General features: G+C 28.4%; 1 protein-coding gene and 1 long non-coding RNA gene across 4 annotated transcripts in view; one reads left to right on the top strand and one right to left on the bottom strand.

Moving 5' to 3' along the window:
* The window catches only part of LOC142328582 (uncharacterized), an 84,300-nt gene extending 76,880 nt beyond the window's left edge, over nucleotides 1-7,420 (top strand). For all 3 annotated transcript variants that reach the window (XR_012757310.1, XM_075372353.1, XM_075372352.1), the window contains one exon: nucleotides 4,832-7,420. Coding sequence is in view for 1 of the 3 variants with exons in the window: in XM_075372352.1 (XP_075228467.1) it covers nucleotides 4,832-4,924 (93 nt within the window). In the remaining 2 variants the exon portion in view is untranslated. The remainder of the gene's footprint in view (nucleotides 1-4,831) is intronic.
* Nucleotides 1-13,007, bottom strand: part of LOC142328584 (uncharacterized) — a 41,723-nt gene that overhangs the window by 15,237 nt on the left and 13,479 nt on the right. Inside the window, exon 2 of the long non-coding RNA XR_012757311.1 lies at nucleotides 1,388-1,498. This is a non-coding gene — a long non-coding RNA (uncharacterized LOC142328584). The remainder of the gene's footprint in view (nucleotides 1-1,387; nucleotides 1,499-13,007) is intronic.

The raw sequence follows: 13,007 nt of genomic DNA on the forward strand, positions 1-13,007 counted from the left end.
CTGATACTTTTTGTTGATACAGGTTCTTCCAATTCTTCTTTCGATTTTCTGGAGTCTGTTCTTTGATTGTTCATCAGATGGAAGAATGTTTCTGCTGCATATGTGGCTTCTTTTTATGTGTTGTAGTGTTTTATTTTTGCATTTATGGATAGAAGTTTTTTACTGTAGTTGCACCAGCTTAATTTTTGTTTTTTAGCTAGTTTGTTTGTTCTTGTTTGAATTGAGGTTATTTAGTTTTGGTTGTTTGTTATTTTTTTTTTCCAGGATATTTAAATCGGTTTGCTATTTGGGACATAATTTCTGTTTTTTTTGAGTGATATTTTGAGGCCAATTTTATTTGCAGTATTTTGAAGTTCTAACATCTGTGTTCTAGCTTCGTCATGTCATTTGCTAGAAGTGCCAGATCGTCGATGAAACCAAGGCAATTCATTTTGATTTTTTGGCCTATTTTTATTTTTGAGGAGCATTTTTTTGTCATTTCCTCATTACCATTTCAAGTATGCAGATGAACAGTAATGGTGAGAGTCCATCGCCTTAGCCTTAGCGTAGTTCTGTTTTGCTCTCAATTGGTTCTGAGAGTTCGCCTCTGAATTTAACTTTTGATTTAGCATTTGTGAGGATCAGTTTTATCATGTTTATTACGGAGGTGTCTTAGAATTTTTAGTAGTAATTCTCTGCGGATACAATTGTATGCTTTCTTTAAGTCTTCAAATGACAAAAAATCATAATGCTTTCATTAAATAGTTATTTTTTTTTATGTACATTATTTTTCAGCTTTTTCAACATCTAAATTAGTTTTTAGACTTATATTTTTTTTTAGGGTCGATTAAAACCTTAATGCTTATGACTTTTACCTGCTTTTTTTCTATTTCGTGTCTGTCCAAAAAATTAGATTTAACAATTAAATACAATATCAGTTTTAGTTGAAACCCTTCTATTCAATATAAAGCAGGCCAAATCTTTTTATTTTATTGAAAAGATTCTAGATTTTTAATTCTGGCCTGACATGACATTTCATTTATTATAAATTAATTTCTGATCTTTAACAAAGTAGGGAAAAGGTAATAGAATATCAGCCTGTAGTTTCCACAATGAAAATAAATAAAACTAAGAATATATGCCGATAGCCCACATTTTAAACACTGGAAAAAATAATGAAAACCTAAACTAAAATTCAATAATCATAAGTACAGTGGATAAAACCAAGCTGTAATGAATAATATATATACACTATAAAACAAAGTAAAAAATAAAATTTAGCTCGATTGAAAATTTATGAAATTATCAGTGATGTTTATTAAAAAACGACTATTCTGTTTCAGATTCAAAATGAATACTAACAATACTTCACAACACTATTATTGATATAAATAAATTCTTAACTCACATTTGCATCCTATGTGGATGTAGTTAAAGTGAGCCTGAATGAGTCAACTGTTTTTCATTGTTTTTTCTTTTCACAGTAAATTAGTTATAATGTCAATACCTGAAATTAATTCTGTAATATAAAACATCTGTTTTAATGGCATTAAATAAAATAGCAATAAAACAAAACATCGCATAGTTAACTACTAAGTAAAACTTTTTCAAAAGAATTATTTTTTTACTAAAATTAAAAAATAAAATGTGATTCTTACCTAATACAGCATCAACTTAAATCCTTTTCAGTATTAAATTATAAAGATTACATTATATGCATGTCTATGTTACAAGACAAAGAGAGCAGTTTTATTTTATCCCTTTGTACTATGAACAAAACTTTTTTTGTTGTTTCAATCCTACAAAATCTTTTAATTACTCACATAAGAGAGGAATAACAAAAGTTCAGATAAAGATTTAAATATTCATTATTAATCAGCAGTAGTTGTCTGTTATAATTTTCTTAACATTTAATAATTGTTATGCTGATTAGAACATAATGTAATTAATTATTCAAAGTATTCAAAGTATTAAGTAATTAATTATTCTAGTAATGTAATGGATTTTTCAGTTATTAAGAGCACACAATGTACATTTTCAGAAAAGAAAGCTGGATTAAACAATATAAAAAATATAATATCAGTAGCAAACAAAATATTATATTCAAAATACACAATATATTTCTTGCTTGCTTTATGTGTTATCTTCTGTTTCTATCCACAGGTACAATTAAGCTTATGACGATGCTGCAGCTGAATTGTTTTTCAAATTATTTTTTTCATTATTATCTTAATTTTATTTTATGTCTGTAAATATTCTTATGTTACTGCTTGAATACTTTTTATTTTAAATAGTCTTCTGCATGTTTTTTTAATAATTTATAATCTTGTGTTTTAATTACATTACTTTATAAATTTTCTAGTTCTTAAGTAAGTTTATAGCATAGAGAGTGAGTGCAAAGTACGGAAACCCTCAACAACTTTAAAACCGTTCCAGATAGAATACTGTAATTTTCAGGATAAAGTATAAGTGAACTACTTTATCATTTGACAAGAAATAAAATTTCAAACGCTTTTTGGGGGTGGCCCAGAAGTTAACTCATTTTACATGGTATCACCTTTTATGTGATACATCATTTAAAAGTCTCTTTCAGAAAGGAAAATGATATAAATAAAAATTTGGTACGATTTCTGTACCCAAAAAGGTAGTAAGATAAAATTTGAATTTTTATCTACTAAATTTAGAAAGTTCAAATAATAAAAATAAATTAAACTCAATTAAATAAAAATTTATTTTAAAAGTTAAATTTTAAAAAATAAATTTGGAGCCACTTGAAAAGAATTATTTATCGTAATAAGCCCCAATGATGATGAGATTCATTGAATAATGCAGTATCATCCTTTTACAACTTTCTTTCTTTCTTTTTCCTGTTTAACCTCCGGTAATTACCTTTCAGATAATGCTTCAGAGGATGAATGAGGATGATATGTATGAGATGTGTGGTTAATTGAAACCCAACCGCCAAAGATCACCGGTATCCACGATCTAGTATTCAAATCTGTGTAAAAATAACTGACTTTACTTGAACGCTGGAACTCTCGACTTCCAAATCAGCTGATTTGGGAAGATGCGTTCACCACTAGACCAAGCCAGTGGGTTATCCTTTTACAACTGACAGGCACACTGTCAAACAACAGAAGGAGGGCATTTCAAACATTTATTAAAACAAAATGTAAGTAAATAAGCAGCGTTATGCTTAATAAATAATTTTTTTTTAAATAAATCTATTTGATAATATCTATCCAATCAAAGTTTTATAAATTTATTTATTTGTGATAAAAGTTCCTTCAATTATCTATGTACTTTCTTCAAAATTCAAACCTTATCTTGCCACCATTTTGGATACCAAAAGTCTAAAGGTAAAGTAGTTGACCAATACCTTACCCTGAATGTTATAGTATTCTATCTGGAACGATTTTAAAGTTGTTGAGGATTTTCCACACTTTTGACTCACTCCGTATAATATTTATGAATTAAATATTATTTGGTAGTTTTATTGATGCATTAGTTGACAAGAATGAATGTGTTACACCAGGAAATTATAATATTTTTTCTATCATAGATTGTAAAATTAAAAACTGACCTATCTTAACCTACAATTGTATTTAGGTTCTATTTTTGAGAATTATGATTTTTATATTTTGTCAAAATATTTGAGTGTTTTTTCTTATCTTTTATCTATTCAAAGATCTTACTGCAATGGTTAACAATTAGATTTTTTTTTCAAATATTCTTATTGTTAATATATATATATATATATATATATTACTTATTACTATTACTTACATAACTATTGTCTAAGTCAGTCAAATAGAAAATTATTAGCCACGTCAGCAAACACAAGATAATATAAGATACAAAATTAATATAACTTTTACATGTCTATATTTTATGGTATTAATTACTATAAAAGCTGCAACTAAAACTAATTGACACCTCATCCTCATTCATCCTCTGAAGTAATACCTTAAAGCGGTTCTGGAGGCTAGTTAAATAGAAAAAGAGAGGACAACATCTTCAGAAACAAGAAACATTCATATACGCAGTAAACAAATAAAAAATAATGTTATAAAATCACAGCTGACAGACACTATTTCCAAGTCGTGCAATTCTATGAATTGTTTTTTCTACTTTCTCACAACCCACATAGAGAGCATCAGGTAAAATACCTGAAATTGTTTGTCTATTACAGACAAGCACAGACTAAAGAATCAGCATTAAAACTGTGATCAGTTTTGATACACGTGAGCTATATGGTAACATTTAAATAATTAAAATTGATACACATGGAATTAGAAAGGAAATTCCTTTTCCTTTTTTTTATACTCATGGGAGGTAGCATAACATATAAATGTATCAGAAATGATATACATGGGACTCAACCTGATAAGTAATATCATTAAACACTTTAATCATTAAAAACTTCTTCTTATACTGCTCAATGCCGTTTATATTTAGTTATTCTAAATTTTCATTAATTTTTGCCCTTTTTTAATAGAATTTGATTAAAAATAAAATTTTTAAGATTTAGAGATAACCGTAACAACCTCTGAATTAAAATGATACATTCTGCATATAGCAAAACTAGCTGCAGACTGCAACAGGTTAACTGTATAGTAATAAACCTACATTTAACTTAAAAAATTTATGACCCGTAAACTGGAGCCACAAAACATTTTTATTAAATTTGACGTTCACATGAGTAATTAAATGTATCTGAAGTTGTAGTAGTCTGAATGCAGGACTACAAGCAAGAAAAAGCAATAAAATTAATAAAACAAAATTACATACATAAAAATTGCTACAAATAATATTAAAATCTAATATGTTTATTTTTTTTTTTTTTTTTTAGTTGAGAATGCACCCACCAGGCAGTGATGATGATAAATTAAGCAAAAAATTCATGAAAGGATATGAAAAATATTTGAAGAAGAAAAGAAATTAAATGAAGAAATAATAACAACAAACTAAAAAAAAAAAAAAATGATGAAATAATAAAATATAACAAATTTACCAAAAAAATAAAGTTGCAAAATATTTGTTACTTATAACATGAACCAAAAATTTTAAGTTGCAAAATAAATGTTTATGTTACTTATAACATGAAACATTCCAGGTCAAATAGCATCAGGGTTAATAATTTTCAAAACTATAAACTTCATCTCTCATATTTTACTGTAATTGGACAAAAAACTGTAATTACTTAATAAAATATATGAATTTTCATAATACTTTTATTACTTTTTAAAAAAAAACTACGATAGGAGAATTAAAAATTATCTTACAGATTACAAATATATATCTAAGTATTACATGTCTGAAGAATGCAGCATAAAAGTTACATGATATTTTATCAATAAAGTTATACAGTAATACTTTTTGACATTTTAGTTTTCATACAGATGAATAAATTTCATTTTGTTTCCGTAGAAAATTCTATTTACTTGATTTATATAAAACATTTAGTTATTAGTCCTAAGAAAGTTAAAATATTTTGCTATAACAAATAAACTACAATTTAAACTTTATTTAATGGATCAAATAAGTCACTAGATTAAAAATAAATCATTTAAGTTGTTCTTTCATTTAAAAAGAATATATTCTATAAAATTTAAAGTTAAGATTACTTTACTGACAAATCCTTTAAAGCTTCAGAAATTTAAGGCACAGTCTTTACCTAAAGACATAATGTAGGATACATCATAAAATTTAATACAGGATTATTTAAAAATAATATTTTAAACCGATATTTTAATATTTTCTAAATCTGAGAAACTTGTATTTATAAAATTACGATTATATTTATTTTATGTAGTTTTTATTTCGTAATTATTTTACGACAATATTTTTTATTAAGGTTTAAATTCTAGTAAAGGTAGTTGCTTTTGTACAGATTTGGATGCTAGATCGTAGATACTGGTGGTCTTTAGTGGTTGAAATTCAATTAACTAAAAGTCTCAGAAACGGTTAGCGTGAGTCTGTTCAAGACTACACGTTTACAAATGTAATCTTGATGATCGGCTAATGATTTTAATCGTTGATGCAACTATAAATAAAAGGACTTAAAAAAATATATATAATTCAATAATAGAAAAGGTATTATACATATCTGGACTTAATTAACTTCAAAGAGATTACGTAACATATAAATCTACTATGTCTACAATATAATTTGATGGTTATGCAAACCAGTTGGAATGTTACAGAAAGTAGCATGATAAAAAAATGTGTAAAGTAGGGATTAAAATGTTTATTCCCTGATTTACACTTAATAAACTGGTCCCCATAGATTACCGATGTTAATTCTGGATGCAGTTATATTGCATGCTATTTGTGTTTTTTTTTTACTGCTGCAGCCATCAGCTAATACCATTTAAAAAGATACAATTCTATATCATACATTTTTATTAAAGAAACAAATTACCATATGTTAGAGTAATAAGTAATAAGGAGTTAGAAATTATTTAGTGAATCACATTCACCTAGATAAAAGCGGTTTTATTTTACAATATTAATAAAAAAGGAACCGATCTAGTAGAGAAACAATCGCACACAATCTTTAACACCAAATATAAGGAATCTCCAAATGTAAAAATTTGTAAAAAAGAACATAATATTGTTTGTTAATTATATTTAAAAAAAAATGAATAATATTTAATACTACTACACATAATGTGTACTTGAATGTATAACATTTACAAGTATGTCCAGTGCGTTCAGTTTTATATTCTGAATTTTTAACTGTCAGTTTGCATTAGTTGTAAACATTTCATTAAGTATATTAAACTAAAAAAGGTAATAAACAATACTAATTATAATAATAGTATAAAATACTAAATAATGGATTGTTTTGTATAAAATTTTGCAACTTTTTATTTTTTTTATAGTTTAAAAAAATAATTTTAACTTTTCTTACTTCTGTGATATAATTTTTTGTTTACATTTTTTATTTTTTTTTTTACTTAAACTATTTGGTATGATGTACTCATAACACTATTTTTATGACTAAATCAAAATTCTATAAAATAATTTTTATTTTTTTAGCGTATTGTATATAGTTTGTTTTTAATTTTATAATTTGTTAGGTTAATAAATAATATTAATTCAAATTTGTAATTAAATTCTACTTAAAAATGTTAATTTTTTAACTAATTAATTTTTCTCTTCACATAAAATCTGTGAAGTCAGTTCAGTGCAATTTTAATGATTCGTTGCTTTTTAAAATTACATTTAAATATTATTTCAACCTATTGTTTCATCAAGGGATTTCATTAAACGTACCATTTAATGGTTAATCTGTATTAAATAAGGAAAAAATATATTTTTAGAAGTTTATTAATTTTTTTGTAACAATGAGAACGATATTTTAAATTAAATTATTCAAATGCTTTATTAATGCTGAATTAAACTTAAAAATAAAATAAAAACATTCTTTTAAATATCATGCCTTAAATTTATTTTTAAACCATTTTTCTGTCAATATTGTAGTAAAAGATTCCTTACTAGTTATAAATAAATAAACTCTTTTATATTCCTACTGAAAAATATAATTAAAGTTACTGACCTAGTAATACTGGAAATGTAATATTATATTTCATTAGCCTCAAACATTTAATCATGAAAACAAATTCACACACACACACACACACAAATCTGATACTGTGTTTTAAAATGTATTACCAAGTTGCTGCATAAGGTGTAAAGGGTATATTAAACAGTAAAAATTTATATTAAACTTGTTAATAAGAGAATTAAATCTAAAACTGATTTAATCACACTGCATTCCCTTATGCATTACAACTGCATACAAAGAGCATTAAGTATTATAATCTGATTTATGTAGAATTAAAAACTAACTAAAATATCACTGCTTAAGATGTAAAGTACCTTATGCTATGTTGGACGACACACAACAAGTAAAGATCACAAACGAATACATCACACAATAAAAACTGAATAAGACATAAGCTGTAAAGAGCCTTATGCAGTATCAGGCAACATAAAACAAATAAAATATTAAAAAACATACGAGTGTATAGTCTTTATATGCAAATAATAATTAGCAAAAAAATGTAAACATCTTAAAATGAACTGGGTACAGTTTATCAATCCCCTTTCCCATAAGAATCGCTGAAAGATCTCAGAGGTCAAAGTTACCGTTCAAGAGTGCTTTTACAGAGATCCTTTGTGATATTACTCTTCACGATAAGCTTTAATCTCAAGTCACTATAGACTATGATACTCCTTAATCGGACGGTTTACTGTTAATGGAGTTTTCTGTATCTACATGTATTTTAATGTAGTTAGCGATAGTTTTATCTCGGTTTCTTACGGGAATCGCATGAGATTTCACAGCGAGTTACTTTTCTAGCGACATACACATTTATCTGCATCCTCGCTTCTTATAACATCTAAACATCCTAGTATCTATATTAATCTGCATGTTATGATGATTCTCTTAAGAAGATGTTTTTCTTGCTGATGAATGCACTATGTAAATCGCAACATATCAGCGACTTTTTAATTTCACTGTGTTGAACAAACCAAAGCGATTACTACATTGTATTTATATTATGTAAATTATATATTAAATTCTTGTATGTTTTCTGAAGATTCAGAACAGGACTATGGCAGTTGGTTTGTATTTAGTCTAAGGCACCACCTTCTTCCTCTACATCGCTTCAATGGTCATTTCTAAGTTAAATTTAACCGATTAAAAAATTTTTTTTTAAATAACAAAATCTGTGTGTAAAAAATACTTCACTTGGCTTTGTTTATTTTTATTTATTTATTTTCAATTAATTAAAGAAAAAACACTGATTTTTCCATAATGCCTTGAAAAACTTTGTTTTACTTCTTTTTTAGTTTATCCGATAATAATACGTAAACGATAAGAGTAAATAAATGCATAAAAATTCAGAATTGAAAAATTAATGATAATACTGTTTACTTGTAACTAAAATACAGATTATTAATTTCAGAAAAAACTTATTTAAAATTTCCAAATATGTCGTTACAGAAAATATATTTTACTTTGAAAAGATGTTAACGTAAAACATTATTTGATGTTTTATGTGGATAAAAATAAAGTGAACATTTTGCAAGCTTAAATGTTTTAACGTTATTGGTATCTACAAAAAATAAGATCTATTTTTAAAATTCTGCTAACGCTTTTTAATAAGGTTTATAAATACGCTTAATTTTTTTTTTGTAATGGGTAATGCCTGAACAAAAAGAACTAATGTTGAAATAGAGAACTACCAGCTTGTTATGCAGGGTGAACGTTTTAGACCGATTCTAATTTAAAAAGTTAAATCAGAAGTGTTGGTTATTAGAAGACTTTAAAATTGTCTGTAATTAACCTTTTAATTTTTATTGGATTATATGTTTTAAACAGAAATTTACATGAGGGGATCATTTATGCGTGGAGGAAAGTTTAGACTTTGGACATAAACCAGAGAATTATGGGCTTTTGCCTTAAGATGATGATACAAAGGCTGAGAAAAATTAAATACTCATTAGCAGTAATAACAAATTAAAGACAAGTTTCTGTGTATCATATAAAAGTATACCTACACCGTACTTGCCTACAACTTTGAATCTTTTACAAAATCCCTTATTCCTACAAGTACGGATTAAAGAAGATACCCAACATCCAACCCTGTTAGTAATGCCACATAATGTGTTATGTTGAGGAGCGTTGCTGAACAAAATAAATACAGGTGTCCCATATAAAACGCAACCCAACCTTATATTGCTAGGTATTGAAATAATAAAAAGGCATGTGTAAATGTAAATGTAATTTTTATTATTACCATCCATTACCTTACATTTAGAGTAAATGTTGGAAGTGGCCGCCATCTTCTTGAATACAAGCTTCAATTCTTTTTACAGCGTTTCTTGCAACTTTTTTCAAAGTTTGTGGCCGGATATTTAATACAGCTTGTTCAATATTGACTTTCAATCGTTCAAGTGTTCGTGGTTTGATACTGTAGGCTTTTTCTTTAAGCTAACCCCGTAGAAAAAAATCCACCGCAGTCAAATCTGGAGATCTCGGTGGCCACAAGCCTCGACCGATAACACGATTACCAAAGAATTCCTCGACGAAATCAGAAGTTGAACCTGCGTAGTGCGATGTCGCACCGTCATGTTGTAGCCGGCAGTGTCTGTCTTCCTCTTCCGAGAGTGCGATGAACCGAAATAAAATATCCTGATATCGTTCTGCATTAATGGTGTACTCGAAAAAATTGGACCGATTATTTTCTTCCGCGATATCGCGCACCACACGCCCAACTTCTGTGGGTGTAATTGTTTTTCGTGTTAAACGTGGGAATTTTCAGCGCTCCAAATTCTACTGTTTTGGCTGTTTACGTAGCCGTCCAAATGAAACCGTACTTCATCTGTGAAAAATAACGAATCCATAACATTAATTCCCTCACGCAGAAATCGACGGAACCGTTGACAATATTGTAGCCGTTTTTCTTTGTCGGGCTCAAGAAGTCGATGAACCGTTTGAATGCGATAAGGTCGTAATTTTAATCGTTTGGTCGCCCGATGAACAGTCGATTTAGACAAATTAATTTCAGCACACAAAAGTCTGATCGGTTTATTTGGCGAGGCGAGTAATCGGTCTTTGATTTCAGCGACTGTATCTGTATTCAACACCGACGCCGATCTTTTGTGTTCCTTGTTATTAACAGAACCGGTCTCTCCAAATTTTGCGACTAACCTTAATACTGATGTTTTGTTAGGAGCCGGTTTATCCGGGTACTTATGGCGAAACAAATCTTGCACTGCAACCGCTGATTTCGTACTGAAGTACGACTCGACAATGAAAACACGTTCATCTAGCGAAAACACCATCTTGTCTCTAGCAACACACTGAACGTTATGATTGCATTGTTATTACTATCGGTAGTGTTCTACTGCGTCGCCGCGATGTTCAGATGTTGGACGAGTCCATTTCAGTAACGAGTAGGGCAGTAAGCTTGACTTTTTAAATTTCATGGATGAGTGATTGATGGGTTGTGTTTTATATGGGACATTCTGTATATTGACATTAAACAAAAAAAAAACGAAATTAGTAATTAATTAGATTTTTCTAAATACATTTTTAAGATAAATTGAATAAAAAATTCAAATTTTATTTAGAAACAGTACACTAGATCAAAGTGCATTATACGTACCAGATAATTACATGTTCAAAAATGTACCAGCCACTTTCAACACATTTCTAGGCGTGCTTTTTAACTGCTTTTGTTGCTCTTTTTAATCCTTCAGGGTTATCCTTAAGTTGTTCAGTCGCATCCTCCAATTCTCACCAGCAGAATATATTTTTTTTCGGCGCACAATATTTTTCATCCTTCCCCACACGCAAAAATCTGAAGTTGTAAGATAAGGCGATCTTAGTGGCCAGGAATGTAGACCTCCATTTCTCAGGGAAATAATTTAAACAAGTGGAAACAGCACAAGAGAACGGGAAGGTACGTCATCATACTGGAAATACGCTTTTCATCTCAGCAGTAGAGGATCATCTTCAAGCAGCTGAAGTAATTCATCTTCAAGAAGCGCAAGTAGACCTCAACATTTAAGTTGCCAGATAACATGAGCACTTCAAACATCTGATTGTGAAGAAGACCCTTAATGTTAAGGATTAGCGACCTAATTTAGGCCGCTAACTCTTAAGTATGATTAAAAAATCCAAGTCTTAAGAATTGGCAGATGATTTTTTTCAAATCTTTTTTAGAGCGCGTTACATTTTCGTTAGAACCTTAAGTAAAAATTATATTACAAAAATCGACATTAAAAAGAAATCCTCATTGAGGATTTCGCTCAAAAATTCCACGTTAGAGCTACAAAGAATTTCTGAGGGTAGAATGTAGAACACAAGGTAATTTTGGTGAACTGTACTTTCAGATATCGCTCTTTTAACACACATCTGTTTAACGATGGTCTTTAAAGACTAGAAGCTGTTTGAATCTTCCTTATTGTCTCTATTTTCCTCTCATCAAGTTTCTGATAAAATTGAGATTTTCTGTTCAACAAAAGCACAAGCGCAACACACATTTTTCTTTTACGGCTGCTAAGCAGTGATCGGCTGGAAAGTCACCAAAACAGTGAATCATAACACAATCGATTAAAGTTAAGGTCACATTCCGTGACGGCCACTTTCCACGCTACAATGATTACTGCAATAAAAAATAAATTTGGAAACTTTCTATTTACATCTTGTATTATTAATTTTTTATTTCCTCGTATGAAGTAAAGGAAGTATTACGATAGCAAAAAATTTTGATTTTCAGATTTCAACGAAAATATCCATTTTGACCATCCCTGAATCCAGTTTGACTAGTTGTCAAAATGGACATACATATGTATGTACAGCACGAAATCTGTACATATATATGTATGCATGTATGTACGTAAGTATCTCGCATAACTCAAAAACGATTAGCTGCAGGATGTTGAAATTTTTTATTTAGGACTGTTGTAAAATCTAATCGTGCACCTTCCCTTTTGGTTGCAATGGACCGGAGCAAAAGCGTTCAAAAAGCCCAAATTCCCAAAAAATTTAGATTTTTAACTTTTTCTTAACTGCAGTAACAAGCCCTCATCGACAGCTTTTCAATGATATATAATAAGCGGTACTTATTTTCGGTTCCAGAGTTATAGCCAAATAAAATTTTAATCGATGAATATTTGTATCTTACAAGGGGGTAAGGATCGTACACGGGTTCAAAACCTTTCTTTAATTTAAATATATCGATTTATTAATAATTATTAATCTCTCATCGTAGAAAATGTTTTACAATAAATAATTCAATAACAATAAAAAAAATACACGAAAAGATATCAGAAGTTATTAATGAAATAAAATTTTATGTACTTTTCATTTAAAAAAAATGCGTATGTATAATTTACTAAGCATACAAGGTCATGCGGTGCCCATATCAGATTATTTACTTTTGTAATTATTAGGAATGGCTACTATAAAAATACAATAATTTAAAATAATAGTTCTTAATAAA

This window comes from Lycorma delicatula, chromosome 8 (genome assembly GCF_047948215.1).
Source record: "Lycorma delicatula isolate Av1 chromosome 8, ASM4794821v1, whole genome shotgun sequence".
In the NCBI taxonomy this organism is placed as follows: Eukaryota; Metazoa; Arthropoda; class Insecta; order Hemiptera; family Fulgoridae; genus Lycorma; species Lycorma delicatula.